This window comes from Eurypyga helias, unplaced genomic scaffold (assembly GCF_000690775.1).
Source record: "Eurypyga helias isolate BGI_N326 unplaced genomic scaffold, ASM69077v1 scaffold16131, whole genome shotgun sequence".
Taxonomy (NCBI): Eukaryota; Metazoa; Chordata; class Aves; order Eurypygiformes; family Eurypygidae; genus Eurypyga; species Eurypyga helias.
In genome coordinates this window covers 23,366-38,736 of record NW_010229060.1, presented here as the reverse complement: position 1 = coordinate 38,736, position 15,371 = coordinate 23,366, and the positions used below count along the sequence as shown (strand labels likewise).

General features: G+C 45.4%; 1 protein-coding gene across 1 annotated transcript in view; it reads right to left on the bottom strand.

Annotated features, from left to right (window-relative positions):
* Nucleotides 1–4,097: 4,097 nt before the first annotated feature.
* The window catches only part of ALDH1A3 (aldehyde dehydrogenase 1 family, member A3), a 34,633-nt gene continuing 23,359 nt past the window's right edge, over nt 4,098–15,371 (bottom strand). Inside the window, exons 9-13 of the mRNA XM_010160258.1 lie at nt 15,031–15,215; nt 9,497–9,661; nt 7,163–7,320; nt 5,903–5,977; nt 4,098–4,471 (exon numbers count right to left, since the gene is read on the bottom strand). Of these exons, the coding sequence (XP_010158560.1) occupies nt 4,399–4,471; nt 5,903–5,977; nt 7,163–7,320; nt 9,497–9,661; nt 15,031–15,215 (656 nt within the window). The 3' untranslated portion in view covers nt 4,098–4,398. The remainder of the gene's footprint in view (nt 4,472–5,902; nt 5,978–7,162; nt 7,321–9,496; nt 9,662–15,030; nt 15,216–15,371) is intronic.

The window sequence follows — 15,371 nt, the reverse complement described above, 5'->3', positions numbered from 1 at the left end:
CAGGACCCTCGGCTAGGGCGGGTGGTGCGGATGGCTTCGCCCTCACAACCAGCTGCCATGAAGCTCCCCAGCCTGGCACTAACTCCATCTCCGCCCTGCATCGCCTCTCGGCAGGGGCCTGGCCTTACCCATAGCCCAGCTGAGCCGAGATTTCTGCATGCCTTTTGTTCTGTTATTCCTCAGGATTCCATACGTTACATACACCTGTTTTTCCTTCCCTGGCCCGTACCAAGGAACATCTCTGACAATTGCTTGAGGCTGGAGCAAGCCATACGCATTCCCTGAATGGCGGCTGCAGCCCCCGATTTGCCTGGGGTGTTCCTCTGATGTGGGTATGGAGGCACAGGGAAGGAGGGTCTTCACTGGTGATGTTACCAGCGTTCAGGTCCCCATTAATCTCCTTTAGCTGCAGCCACAGTAGTGTTATTTCCACCTTCCACCCACCCTGCTTCTTTCCTGCCTCACAGCCTCTTACCCAGGCCTTTCTTACAGCTTTTTTTAGCACAATTGCTTGAAAAACCACTAAAATAACTTTTTTCCCCTTTGTTTTGAAGGAGATTTTCCCTAGCAAGAATTTCTCCACACATTCCAGCTAAAATTTTCTTTTTTCCCCCCTCCCCAGATCTCATCCCACTCATCCTGCCTTATGTCTCCATCGATTATGTCACTCACAGTAATTCCTTCGGTTCTCCATCCTTCCCCCTTCTGAAGTCTGAGAGCTTCTGAGTGGGGCTGTTAGCAAGTGAAAAATTCAGGGAGTGTGGCCTGGCCGGCGTAGGGAGATGACCGGTATTTCTCACACGTGTATTGATGGGAAGCGAGTTAAAAGACAAGGGATTAATCAGTATGTTCTTGCTCTCTATCTACACTGCAGACGAGGGCAGTAAGACAGGGATGGGAACACATTTGGCAGAGTCATAGTGGTGATGGATGTGTCTCTGAGGGGTCTTGGAAGCAGACAGACCAAGGTAGGAAGCCCCATCTGGCAGTGTGGTCCACGGTGCCTTTACATTCTCCGTTTTGAGGCTCACTTCAGGAGGCAAAAAGGATCCATCCAGCTCTGAGCTGGAAGAAGCTGCGCTAACCCTGCCAGCTGCAGCTCTGCTCTCCTTACCGCAAACGGCACAGCGTGTGTGACTGCTGAAGGGGTAAGCTAACGGGCACACGCTCCAGCTTTGGTGTGTAAGCACTGAGCACGCTGCAGCACTTTTAAAAACCAGGTTACTCTTCACAGGTTGCAGCAATGAATCTAAGGTCACGTTCCTTCGCAGGCCCCCGGCGGGACGCTGAACACCCAGCTACGCACAAGCAAACACAGGCCCTGCATTCAGTTCTGCCACATGCAAAAGGTACCTCGACATGACGTCGTCTCTTGTGAGCCCCAGGCACGTTTCCGTTTGAGGACTGCCGCCGGGCCACTCAACCACGGGGAAGAGACACAACGCTGTTGGAGGAAGAGCCCCCTGTAACTAGAACAATACAGGGCCATTTGGGTTTAGAAGCATGAAACTGTAACCCCTTCCAGTGTTTACTTTTATTGACACAACGGGCTGAATTCGGAGCGAAATGAAAAACGGTGCCAAGATTGAGTTGAGTGGAAGCTGCTTGCTGATGGAAGGGTTCTCAACACGTGCATTAGAGGGGCTGGAATTATCTTAAGGTACTAACCAGTGCAGATAAAAAAGCATCCAAGTTACTCCTCCGTTCAAGTGAGTGAAGTCAATAGCAGTTTCCTGCTCCCCCTTTTCTCAGCAGTACCGATATGTAGCATTTAGAAACCATGTCACAAAGTTTAACATTTATTAGGAACAAGAACTATTACAAAAAGATACCCATAGTCTAAATATATACATGAGGTTTAAACATAGCATTTTCATGTACCTTTAGCTATAAAAATACATTAGATTAACTGTATCCTAATTTATAAATATAGTTCTTTTTATTTTTTTTTTAAAGTAGTATTTCATATGAAAGCCTTACTGTGCAATGAAGGAATATACACCCTCTAAGGGGTTACTTTAAAGTTAGTGTCTAGTGTTATATAACTTAGAAAATTCAGTGTGTAGAGTCAAACCCTGATTTATACATTGAGATACACTGACTTGTAAAAAACCTTGATAAGGGGAAAAAAGAAGAGGTGAAATATATATCATACATAAAGCCAGAATACTAGGATTTTAAGAATTTTGGATTATTTGTTTCAACCACTGTTTATCAAAAATTAATAGAGATACATCAGGGTAACCAGCCTTTTACTGTTTGCCTTACTTCCCTACTGTCCAACTGCAGCCCTAGAAAACCGTCAAGCAGGCAAAAGTAAAATGTTTGTCTGCAAAGATGTTTTACAAAAATAGAAGCTTATTTACAATGTTCCCGTTTGGCCTTTCATGGGGAAAGGAGGACATTTCCTTCACTGGCTGGGGAGATTGGCCTGTCTCACGTACCCATGGGAGGACAGGCACCTGGTCGCACGGCTGTTGGAGGTATGTCATCTCAGAAGGTTAGCAGTGTTGAAGTGCAATTTCAGTGTTCACTAATAAGGAAGTTTAGGCTCACGCAAACTTTTTCCTTACTTATCGCCACCCACCTTCCTTCCCCCTCCAAAACAGTTGAGTCATGCAACAGGACTTGTAACTGACTGGGTAGATCTCCGAGCAAAGGAAAGTACCGGTTACATCCCTGCTTGCATCAGAGAGCAGAGGTTAGACCTGCATTTCTGCTTCCAGACATGTGGCAAACTCCAGGCAGCAGTCTTTACCAGCGCTCCACGGGGATCTGCTGATACGCCGTACGGAACCTCTATGAGTTGCTCTCAGAGGACGGTCCCAGGAGGATCAGCTAAACTTCCCAACGAGCCGACACCACTGACTCACTCCTGCCGACTGACAGCCCCTGTGGACGTGGAACTTCCCGTGCGTTTGCCCGTGGTTCTCCAGTAGAGAATCAGGAGGAGGAGGAGGGAAAGCAGTGAACCCCAGAACTCAAGACAGCATGTGGCTTGTCATTAATCTCATAGTAACATCGGGGCGTGCAGAGAAGTTACCGCAGGAGAGACTAAGGCGTGAACTTGGTGTGACAGCTACTCCACGGATGCTATTCGTGTACGTGCACACTTACACAGCTGCAAGCAAGGAGCAATTCAAGGCAGTTCATTCCTCACTGAAGTATCAGCTCCTCGGTGCTTGCCACAGGGTGACAGCACTCACGAGGACAACTGCTGCCAAGCTGCTGACACACCAAAGTCCAGCCGTAGCTTATTCCATGGTAACTGGTTTGTCTGCCCACACCTTTAGCACTCAGTGTGTGCTGGGGAGCACCTGCCTTTTCATACTGTTCTCCCAGAAAGTTATCTTAAGCTACATTCATACGGGATAAAGAAGCAGTGAGAAGAGCTTGTTACGTTTTGCTCTAATAATAGCTCTGGCTCAAAAAAATGAAGAGATGTTCACACAGCCTGAAAGTTACAGAGAAAGAGAGAGCAGGACAGCTTCTTGCAGCTCTTCTGCTCCCTCCTCCAGAACAGAAGGACTGGCGTGGGATGGTTTCTGCGGGGTATCTACCATGCTACATGCTTAGCGTTCAACTCTGTGTCGTACAGTGCAAACTCCTCTTGCGAAAAGTGCTTTAGTGAAGGTTTGAGATACAACTGTGACTAGTTCGGAGCCAGGAGGGCTAGCAAGTCAGCGACTTGCATTTGCAGCATGTGTAATGTGTGCACACCAGAACATCAAAAGACGCTTGAAAGTCTACCTCTGTTGGGTGAAATACTGGCCCCAAAGGAGTCATCTAGGAAAACTCCCATAAATCTCATTCAGGGCTAGAATATCACCGCTACGGAGAATGCATGTATCTTTAGAGAGACCAAGATAGCCCTTTCAAAGAGAATTTCTTTACAGATCCTTCCAAAGCTTGCACTCCCATCCCAAACTCCAGCTGCAGTCTTCACAACAAACTCTGCCAACGTCAGTCAAATATTCGCCCTGCCACTCAGGTCCATTTACACCAGGTGGAACCCATATGCCTCTGAAGGCGTTTACCAGTCGTGCCAACGGTACCACGAGTCTCTCTAACATGCCACTGATGCCTCCGCGTCCTTCAGGGGTACAGTCTGAAAGCAGATGTCCTGCAAACACCGTGACTGACCAGCATGTTGGTCACAGGTAGCAGACAGATGTACAGCCAGGGACTTGTACGGTACAAGTGTGTGCTATGCTGCCAGTAGGGTCAGTTAAATCAGTTTTCGAAGAGCCAGTTGACAAAATGGAGTCCAGATTCAGTGTTTCTAGAGGAATAAAGTTAGGTGTTTCCATTTTCCTTCCTACCCCTCCCCTCCCCCTTGCTCTGAACATGTCCCCCATCTGTCACATTCAGAGTGTCAGCATTTTAGGCCTTCTGTTTTCATGGACTCTTCTGGGAGAGTTTGATGGTGACTGTTTTCACTTCGGTATATTCTGCCAAAGCATATTCACCACTAGAAAAGAAGAGGGAGGAGGGAAAGGGACAAACAAGTGTAGTGTGTTAATGTGTACTTCCCTAAGAGATTTCTACACAGGTGCAATTTAGCCACCGATCAACAGCTGCTGTAGATGACATCAGGCCATTAATACCAGCTCTGAAATAACTTACACTATCAATTCGGCCCACTGCTTCTAATAATTGCCTAGTACATGCATGTATGTACACACAACTACACGCTGTTGTACAAGAAACATGCCATGCTTCTGGTCACAGTAACCCAGGAGATGACACCTTGGGACTCTGCCTGGTGAAAACTGAGCACTATTGTGAGAACCCATAGAACAAACATCCATGTAAGCACAGTTACCAGCGCTCAGACAGTAATTAAAGTTATTTTTTCACTGAAAGTAAGCTGCTATCTACAAGATACCATATAATCAAGAGGGCACGGTTGCTCCAGAAACACATACCCACCACTGCATTATGTCTTGGTTGGTGGAACCTGGCTCTTCCCATGCCTTGCACAAGGGACAAACCACACACACACACACACACACACCCCCCCCCGACATAATTAATTAGCCAGGCACGCAAAGTAAACCGTTAAGGTCTCAATATATGTGTCCCGTTTGAGGATTCATTCATTAGCTGTGCTTAGCAGGTGAGGCATCTGAATGTCTTAGAGCAGCAGATGCACCAGAACAGCCACTGGAAATAGTTCCTGGAAATAAATCTGGCTTATGAAAGAAGTGTTAGATTCCTCTGAAGAGTCTTCTGAATGGTGCAATAAAACCTGCCTCTTTTTACAGGAAGAACATTAAGATTTAAGTCAATTTCTCAGCTCTAACTTAGAGGGTGATCTAGGTTTAAAGATTTCTCTAGTAGTAAATAATTAGAGCTGGAATGCCTGGTAGCCATGCTGCACCAGGTCATGCTGGGGAAAAGGGATGGGCCTCTTTCTGTAATTTAGTAGCAATCTTCGAAGGTGGGAGGTAGAATGATCTCGGCGGATCCTTCCTTGTTGTTCTACCTCTAACATTAGAAAATTAGAGATGGGAAGAGGTCCAACTAGGAGCAATGATACAGCAGTCAAGGGAGGCCCAGATACTGCTATATAAAGCTGGAGGAGGTTTGGGGTAGGGGCCATTGTCCCCAGCCAAGGTGCCATACTTCTCCCTTGATCTAAAAATCTAGTAAGGAAAAATGCTTCCAAGTGGAATTCACTGAACTGGAGTTAGGAAGAGCTTATAAAGCAGATGAAGGTACTCATAGGGCACTGCTCACATTCAGTGCTTTACATCCACGCTGTACTGACTTAGCACCTCCCTGTGCAGCACTCTGCAAGCCCAAGTGTTTAAAAGCAAATTCAACAATATTGTCACTGAGTCTCAATTGTTAATACATTCACCATCCACACAGAAACAAAATATTGAGCAAAACTTACAGTTCTCTGCCATTGCCTGACATTTTAAAGCCACCAAAAGGAGCCTGTGCATAGAGCGCGTTGTAACAGTTGATCCTACAAGAAAAACATCAAGTTTAGAAAGACAACTCAGTACCAAGGAGAAGCAAGATGACAACAGTACAAAAAAAGCTGAAATCTAGCAGTTTTCTCTTATTACAGTTCATTGACTTGAGAAATCAGATGTTAGCAATAAAATCTTATTTTGCTGCAGAAACAGAAAACGTTTGAGCGGTTCTCAGTCTGACGCACCTCTCAGTCCATCGTCTCTAATGGCTGAGACACTCACGCTCAAGCTGGACTTTATGCTGCGTTCGGAGCCATGCTTAAAATAAATAAGCCAACCTGTTCCCTCGTTTAACAAAGCACATTCTGAAATGTACATGTTTAAGCAGAAAGCTGTCTAAATACTCATAAGCAGGCCCCACCATCCACTTCCAGGTATAGAAAAAAAGTTGGTCCACATGGGACAATTGTGTCGCAGTAAAATGAAAGCACAAGTCCCATTTCCAGAGACACTAGGTAGAAAAAGCTGAGGCAGACACTTCCTCAGCATCTCAGTAAGATCAAATGACTGAACAGCGACAGGTATGGCTTGGTGCTGTGGGATTGCCCCTTCAGGGATGCACAGCACATGAATGCTTCAAAGCCCAACATCCTATTTTTATGTAAATATTACTCAGAGGCAGATTCTTCTGTTGCCAACTCTTGAAATCAACCCTCTGTATGCACCAAAATCAGACACCAGATCAAATTCCTATCTTTAGTGGGGAAAAAAAAAAATCAGGATTCCCTATTTCAAATTATTCTAATTCAAAATAAGAGATTCTAGAAGCAAAAATAGCTAATCTATCTGACAGCAGTCTGATGCCATCTACTGTCCATACTGTTTTGTGCATCTAAGCCCCCATTTGATGCTAAAGATGGTAAGAATTGCTTGTTCCTACACACAGGGTTTTGAAAGGCATCGTGACTGGTAGAACTTACTGCAGCCCCTACAATTTCAGAGTTTTCCAGGCAAAGAACTACATCGATTGAACAATCAAACAGTCCATTTCTTGCCAGGCTGTCTGGTCCTCACCCTCTTATTTTGATGAATGGGTGTTGCTTCAGAGGAGAGTATCGAGAATTAAACAGACTACTAATACATCTTACCTCCAATAACACAATTCCAAATCACACATCCCTCTCCCTTCCCAGGAAACAAAACCCCAGCCCACACTCCGGCCCCACACTGCTTACCAGACAGTTCCCGACTGCAGAGCAGAAGCTAGCGTTAATGCTCTGTCCAGGTTCTTCGTGAACACTGCAGCAGTAAGTCCATACTCAGTACTGTTGGCTCTTCTTATGACCTCTTCTATACTCTTGAATTTCATAATTGGCTGAACTGGCCCAAAAATCTGCAGATGTCAATTAAACATTAGCATAGGAAAGCCTTTGCCAAGCCATGACGATGTGGAAGTAGTCAGAATCAGATGTTTTGTTTGAATATTTTATTTAAGATTTTATTTAAGATCCTAGCCTTCTAGAATTCACTGATGGAGTCTCTTAAGAACTACTAATCAAACCGACTTCAAAGGAAGTACAGTGATGTGCTACAGTACTTAATTCATGCTAAGATCCAACAACTAACAGATCATCTCTAACAATGAAAATAAGCAGAGTTGGATCTGGACGCGTTTCAAATTATTCATCCTCACTCCACTTACAACTCTACTTTTGGACTCAGCGAGTGTACTCAAGTAATTAATATATTTCAAGCACTGCAAGTTTTCTTCCTTGGTTTTAGCTTTGATTTTGCCATTGTAGGACAGTTTATTTGCATGAAGTACATTTACCATATGTGTCTTTGACCACAAACTTGGCTTCCCAGGTTACCAGTATAAAGGCAGCAGGTCTACACAAATACTTCCCAATTTCTGGGATGGAGTCTCTCATCGAATACAGGATCGAAGGCGGGGGCCCTCGTCTGGCCTGTGTGGTCAATATACCCCCACGGCAGGTGACATACACTCTCGCTCGTGCCACCTTGACGGGCAGGCTAAGCAGTTTGCCCTTAAGGCTCACACAAGCATTTCCAAATTTCTTCATTTTGGGAGATGCAGGTAGTTAACTGGAGCCTTGATCCCAGGCAAAGGATGAATGTGCATTTGCAACAAAACTGCAAATGAGTGAAACTGGATAAGCTTCATGAATCATGACTTGGGATTTGGAGTCAGTTCATTAAAAAAAAAAAAAAAGTCCGTCATGGGATTTTCAGCTCTTATTCTCTATTTTTGGAATGTAACTCATGCCCAGACTGACTGGTATCCTTCCCAGGTTCCTTGGAGATTCTGTGGCAGATCTGAGACATCTAAACATTTTGCCAGGAGTGAACAGTAAGCAGCCCCATAAAAAGCACTAGGCTAAACTATAAAATAGAAGTGCCAGTTAGACTTTGGCAACTACTTATTTTCCATTGGGGAACATGATGAAAAGTAGATTAACTTGTATTTCAAAGGAGTATCACAGGATCTGATCACATGCAGCTTGTTCAATTTTTCTGCATATGAATAATGAAAGCCAGAGTATTAGATCTGTGCTTTGCTGGCTTCAACTATGTTTTCATATAGGAAAAAAGTGGTCAGCCTCTTGTGATTTCACCGTGAGAATGGAATCTGGGATTCTTTCAGGCTACTTGAGAAAAGTTCTTCAGTGGCCACAGAGTAGGGCCATTCCTTCCCTCCTCACCAGCTTCAGGTCCCACACTTCTCCCACCTTTCTGCAGTAACACAACGCCTTTTTTACAAAGCAGCGGAGCAAGAACACGCATTACGCTGTCTTCTCTCACTCTGAATGAGCCTGTACGGCAGCTGAGCAGCTTCAAGTCCTCTCGCTAGGCGGTGCGTAAGAGCGCTCCGCACACACAACTGTTCGTACATGTCTTCAGAAAACCTCCAAACTTCAGGGCAAACAACACATAAAATTGCTACAGTCTGCCACAGTTTCCGTTATTTTTATTGTTATTTGTATTTAAAAATCAAGGATTCAGACAGAAACCCCTCCATCACCACTATTTCTTACTCAGAAGCAGAATTTATAGCAGCTGTATCTAGGTAAGGCATGTGCTTGGATTTTGCTTTATATTAACTTCTCCTGAAATGTGACCCAAAAGCTTTAGGGTAATATTATCTGCTATATTTTTATCTGGGTTTGTGCGTACACTCACAGGGCTACTTCCCTTCTGGAAAACCAAACAAACTGGGGGAAAGCAGCAAGGCATTGGGAAGGGCTGGCAAACAGGCACCTATTCATTGCACAAAAACTGCTGCTAAAACATTCTGACAGGTTTTTTTGCCCATTCTGCTCTCCTCCTTCTCCTCTTGCAATCCCCCCCTCCCCGCACATACACTTCAAACTGCAGCTCACCTTGCAGATACTTCATTAATAAAATGGATTTCAGCATTAGGCAGTTGTTAGAACACTGAAATAAGTGAAATTTCTGTTCTCTTCTTGGGTTTTCATTTCAAACCACGACCATACCTTTCTCCTTTCCCATTTAAGCGCACATAAAGGTTCAGGTGACTTGTACTGTACCTCTTCTTTGGCGATACGCATGTTGTCAGTGACCTCTGAGAACACGGTGGGTTTTATAAACAGGCCTCTGTCTTCAATGGCAAGACCTCCACACTCCAGCTTAGCTCCTTCTTTCTTCCCACTTTCTATCAGCTCCAGGATTTTATCAAACTGGTGTTGGTCAATCTGTCAGACACAAAAGGAAAAGAAACAGCAGCACCTTTATTATCAGTGTTCCAGAGACTGGAGTCACGGTATGTGGCCCAGGGGCACATGTGCAGGGCACTGTCACAGCGGGTGAGTTCACATCCCACTTGGTGATACGGCAGTCAGGCTGAAAGACAGGACGCGGGGACAGCCCTAAGCCACAGAAAACAGAAGGTGAAGTTACGTGTGATAGTTTAATCTGATCTAATTGTTTGCTGCCAAGTGGAAGGGGTCTCCCCACTTTCCCTTCCTCCACATCCTGGATATGCACCCCCATGGCTCATCTCACTCCAGCTCTGGGACCTACTGACCTTCTCCAGGCACTGATTTAGCTCAATAGCACCTTGAGAACAGCTTGACATGGGTTTTACTGGGCTAGCAACCTCAGTCAGCTCAGCCAGGGATCTGGCCAGCAACAGAATCAGTGCAAGGAAGGGAGAATCGGGGTCTATAAACTATTAAGTCGACTTTGCTGTGATGTGCAGCTTCACCCACAGGTCTCTGTCCCCAGCTGGAAGAACCCAGTGAGCTCTGCCTCCATCTCTTGCCACACACGCACGCTGTATGAACAGCCTCAAAGATAAGCCCTATTAGTGGGGTGACTTCAGAACAACTACTGCACTGAAGCCATACTTTTAAAATCAGAATCACCTTTCATGGATTTCAAAGACTACTAACACCCCAGCATTTTGTGATTCTCTGGACTGGCAGCCATATCCTCACTTTTAACTACCAGCCCTGCCTAACTCCTCCCCACCCACACCTAACACGCAGTAACCTCAAATGGTGAGTACTGTTGTGTTAACAGCCTTTAAAGTAGGGGTTTCAGTAGAGAAAGGCCAGCCCAGGTACAGGACGCTGCAGTCACAAAGCCGTGCAGCCCTGCGCCAGGAGTTGGAGGAGACATCACGTACTCCACAAGCACAGTGCTTTACAGGCTGGGAAGAGGTGCAGAACTCCACAGCACTTCCGACCAGTGCTGATCCTTCTTTTGTGCTCCAGGTGCAGCAGTGTCCGGTAGGTACTGTCAGGTTTCAAACAGACAGATCTGGCTATTTTCATGGTGCATACACGATGAAACGCCTCATTGCAGCATGCTGCAGATGGTAAAGGACTTCTAGAGATGTTAAAAAAAACCCCAAAACTAATAAAACCCCTGACAAATTCATTGAGGTGATTAAACAAAAGACTCCACCCACTGGTTCAAGGTGTCCTGGCAGCCTGGGAGGTTATTCTGAATGCCAGGTGTCTCCAGATGCTTGTACTGGTTCAATACCTCTCCCCAGGCATATGGTTTTATTTCAGCAGGGCCAGTTGCCAGTTGGGACTGTTTACATGGAGTGTTCCACACTCGACTCCTCCAGATTACAGACTATATCCTGTCCCTAGTTAATCCTGGCCACATGCAATCCAAGTTTTCATGCTTTTAGACAAATATCAAAGCTGCTTCAGGAGGGTGTCCTTGGGGTACTTCTGGTACACAGTGAAAAGGGAGAACAGCACATGTCCTGCCACACAGATGTGCGTATCACAGGCACCATGCACAGCTTGTACTAATTGCTCATGTGCTCTCGTGTTAAAATGCTACCCAAGAAAACACTTGATACATGCTACTGCAGAAGTGGGTGCCCTCACGTAGGATACAGTGTCACATAGGATGTTTGGCAGGTGTCATACATATTGTCTATTTGTCTGGTTGCTTAGCTGCCAAATGTAAATAACTTGAAAATATCTGCAAGTGCTTTCCATCCTGACATGTCTGTGATCCAGACCAATCCAGTTCATCCACTTCACGTCACAGAAAACAAAACAAGGATATTTATACAGCTGTAACTTGTTGCAAGGCAAACAACAGTTAGATGAAAAGACATTGGGGAAAGAAAACATTTGTAAAAATGGCATGCAAGGGTGGAACTGTTTGTCATTGTAACTAGAGCTTGCAAGGCTTGTTTAAATTCTGTCCCCTACTCCACTATTATTTATGGTTTGAGCACTGACTTCTATTAAAAACACGTGATCTGGTAGAGCAAATTCTACCATTTGTCCATCTAACCCAAAATAGAGGAAGGCTTCTCCAAGGATCGCTGCAAGGAGCCCCCAAATCTTTGTATCTTGCTTCATTTAAGTCAAGACTGCAAGGAGCAGTTTTTCCTTTTCCAAACGTAGCCTTTGTAATCCTACAGAATAACCCCACAGCTGTGCCCAACACACTGCTGGACACATACTCTTTCTACTTCCATGTTTTACTTTCATGCTTTAATCCTAAAATACACAAATGCCTAGGGACCAAGGAAAATATTCACCATCCTAAAAATCAAACAATGGGTTTTGGGCTGGCTAGCAAGTGCCACGAGGCAACCTTAGTGCTCATTTTCTTCCTGTAGACCAGGCCTTACAGTCCTCAAATCCTAGTATTTGGGGGTGTACAGTGACAAAACTAGTCTAGCCTTGCTCTAAACTAATCCTTGTTCTAGTCCACCAGGACTTTAGTCTCATCTGACGCAGTCTGCTGTTCACAGTTGTATAATGCACTGATTAACCGGTTTGCCATCTGTGCAGATTTACTTTATTACTTCCTATGATACAGCTCACAGGAATCCAGAGTTGAAAAATGCCCTTGGTCTGCATTTGAGGTTGGCACTCAAACAGTCCTGATCACCCCTCAGGTTTCTTGTGGTGTCCGCTGAATCCCAGCCAGCCAACACAGTCAGACACATGTGAGTTTTGGAAATCAGTGTGCCTCATTTCTGTTTAAATTTAATACTGTTTAAATTTGACCTAATTTTGATCAGAGCAGTGCAGTTTATATCAGCATAACCCAATACTGTACACCCATGCCACAAGCATCCATGCCAGTGAACAGTAATCCACATCAGGGACCTGACCTGAGTAAAACCCTTCTTCCCCACTTCCAGAAAGGCTGGATTAGACCTGAATCAGCCAGTTCTCCAACCCAGTTTGTAAATGCACTGCAACACAGGAACAAACAGCTGCACACAGGACCACTTTTCCAGGACTGGCTTACATCAGCTTTAAGTTCTTGGGGAACAGTACTGACTGTCATTCTGGCAACTACTTAGAGCACTATGCTTGCCCATGGTGTGGCTTGTTTTCACAGAGCACTAGCTCCAAGTCTGGACTGAAGAGGCTCTTCTATTTTATGCTTTCTGAACTCCATATAAGTTGCCAGTCCTGTTGTCCGGCTATAAGCACTTGGAGCTGATGCAGGGCCAAAAAGATCCCGGGCCATAACCACCGTCAGCCTGTGGGCTGGCTGCTGCTCCTTCCCACTGTTGGCTTCTAAGCCAGCGGTCATCCCAGAATGGGGTCCACATAGCAGCATGTGGACCATTTTTGTAACGCTGTGTATGTTCAACCTGACCCATAGAAGAATAAAACAGACCTGGATCTGAACCTAATGAGGCCTGGTGGGAAGAGATGGAGAGGAAGAGGAAGAAAGATTATTCTTCCCTTATCCATCAGTTCAAGATAAAAAACCCTCTCACAGCAGGCAGGTTACTTCAGGAACAGGAGAGAAATCTGATCTGGAAGCTTTACATTTGAACATTAACTTGTGGGCAGGTGTGAATCTTTGCTACTTTTGAAGGTATTTTAAGCCCTTGTGACACTGCATCGTTTCACTCTTCTGCTTGACTTTCTGCGTGCTGCATCTTACAGCATAGGCTTCAGACTGCAAGCAACTATATCAGCAGAGGAAGTGGTTGTTCCTTTGCACTGGCAGCCACATGAAAGCTTTAGGATTAACAGTTTCCTCCCACTCTCTCAACACCTTCCCATCTTGGGCCTGACAGTTGCATGCACAGAAGTTCAGGTGTGTGTGTGTGGGTGCCAACTCTCCCAGCTACAAGTGTAACAGGTATGCCAGAGCAGGGGAAGAGGGCAGATGGGCCATATTTAAAATCTGGCTGGACGCTACTATTCTGACTTACCGTTACCCTTAATTATAGCTCTGTATGCAAAGAGTCTGCCTTAAGCCACAGGAGTGATACCAGAACACGGTGCTCTGCCATGGTGCTCACTGGGAAGTGCTCTGACAGCCTGGCAAGGAACTGAAATAATCAGCCCCGTTCTACATGTTCTGCTCACTGCAGAGTGTTTCACCCTTGAAAACCTCATAACAGCTCTCTGTGATTTCAGGAGCTGTTCTTATTAAATCAGTGATCTCTGACAGAGCAGCCAGGTGAACGTGGTCCTGACAGAACCAACTAGAAATGCAGCTCACTTACTGCTACTGCTGGATAAGGTTTAGGATGATGTTAATATTAAAAAACCAAACTGCCAACAAAACAGAAATCAAAGAACAAACAAACCCAAAAAGCTGACAGCCCTAAGCAGAAGGTAAAATCAGACCTTGAAATGGTTTGAGGGTCAGCTGATCTCTGTCAAAGCAAGTTCCAGCATGGGATTATTTTCCTAAGCCTGCTGAGCAGTATGACATCTCTTTCTAGGCAAGTTATTGGGGTAGATGTAGCCCCAGCATGAACAAGGGATGTACATCATCTCACACCCCATGCATGAGGACGTGAAGTGAGGTTTTGTCATGCATGAATCCTGTGTGAATGGGCCTTGATTCAGATAAGGGGAGGCAGATGTCCCCAGATTCATCCCTTCTCTGAGGGATCCTATATAGCATCCAGGAAGAAAAACTCACAGTGCAGTATGGAGAACAGGAGGCCTAGGCTGTAGAGTCTGAAGATTGTCCCTTTATTTTTGTTAGCAAACAGTGGCCCTGTTAGAAGATCTGACCCAAGGATCATCTTGCTCCAGAGCTCTGCACCACAGCTCACATTGTTTTGGAAGGAAAAAATAAGAGGAAGGCTCTGGAAGCACTGACAGGGCTGGTCGTGACAGCAGCTTGGCATGGTTCTTCCTCCTAATTCAGCTGAAATCTCTCCAAAGGATCAGAAAAGGGGCAGAGAAGGAGAAGGAAAGTGGGGCTCAGGAGTCCCTGGGCTCTAACTACTTGTCATCACCAACAGAGCCAAGTAGCTGAACGGCCGTTTCTGCAGCTGCACTCTTCTGTGCATTGCTATTGCTCACTGCAACATGCTTTGTATTACTGTACCAGGGAGACAGCCCCTTCCATAAAGCTGGATAAGAAGGCAATTAAATACATTTGTGTTTAAAAAAAATTACAACATAACATTTCAACAGTTGTGATTAATTGGTATTTAAAATAGAGAGAGAAAAATAAAGCCATGATACATTACTCACCCCTCGGCGCTTCTTCTGGGACCATATTCGCAAGGATAATATTTACACAAGGAAAATTAAACAAAAAACACAACCAAAAACCAAACAACAACTGTTCTCAGGCACACAGTTACCTGGGGCCCTTGTTCAGTTCTGGCATCAAAGGGGTCTCCAACGAGTCGCTTCTTGGCATACTCCACGCTGCGCTTGACAAACTCCGGATATATCTGCTCCTCCACAAACACTCGTGAGGCAGCCGTGCAGCACTGCCCTTGGTTGAAGAACACTCCTTGATGGGCACATTCCACTGCCAAGTCCACTGCAACATGGCCCAGGAGGGAAAACCATTACCACAGGCTTCTCTTTTGAAAGCCTCTTTAAAAAACGCTGACCAGGGTCTACACCCACGGAAGGCTCTCGCAAAGCCTCGCAGTGCCCCCAGACCAGACCTCCTATTACTGCCACCCTCATTCCT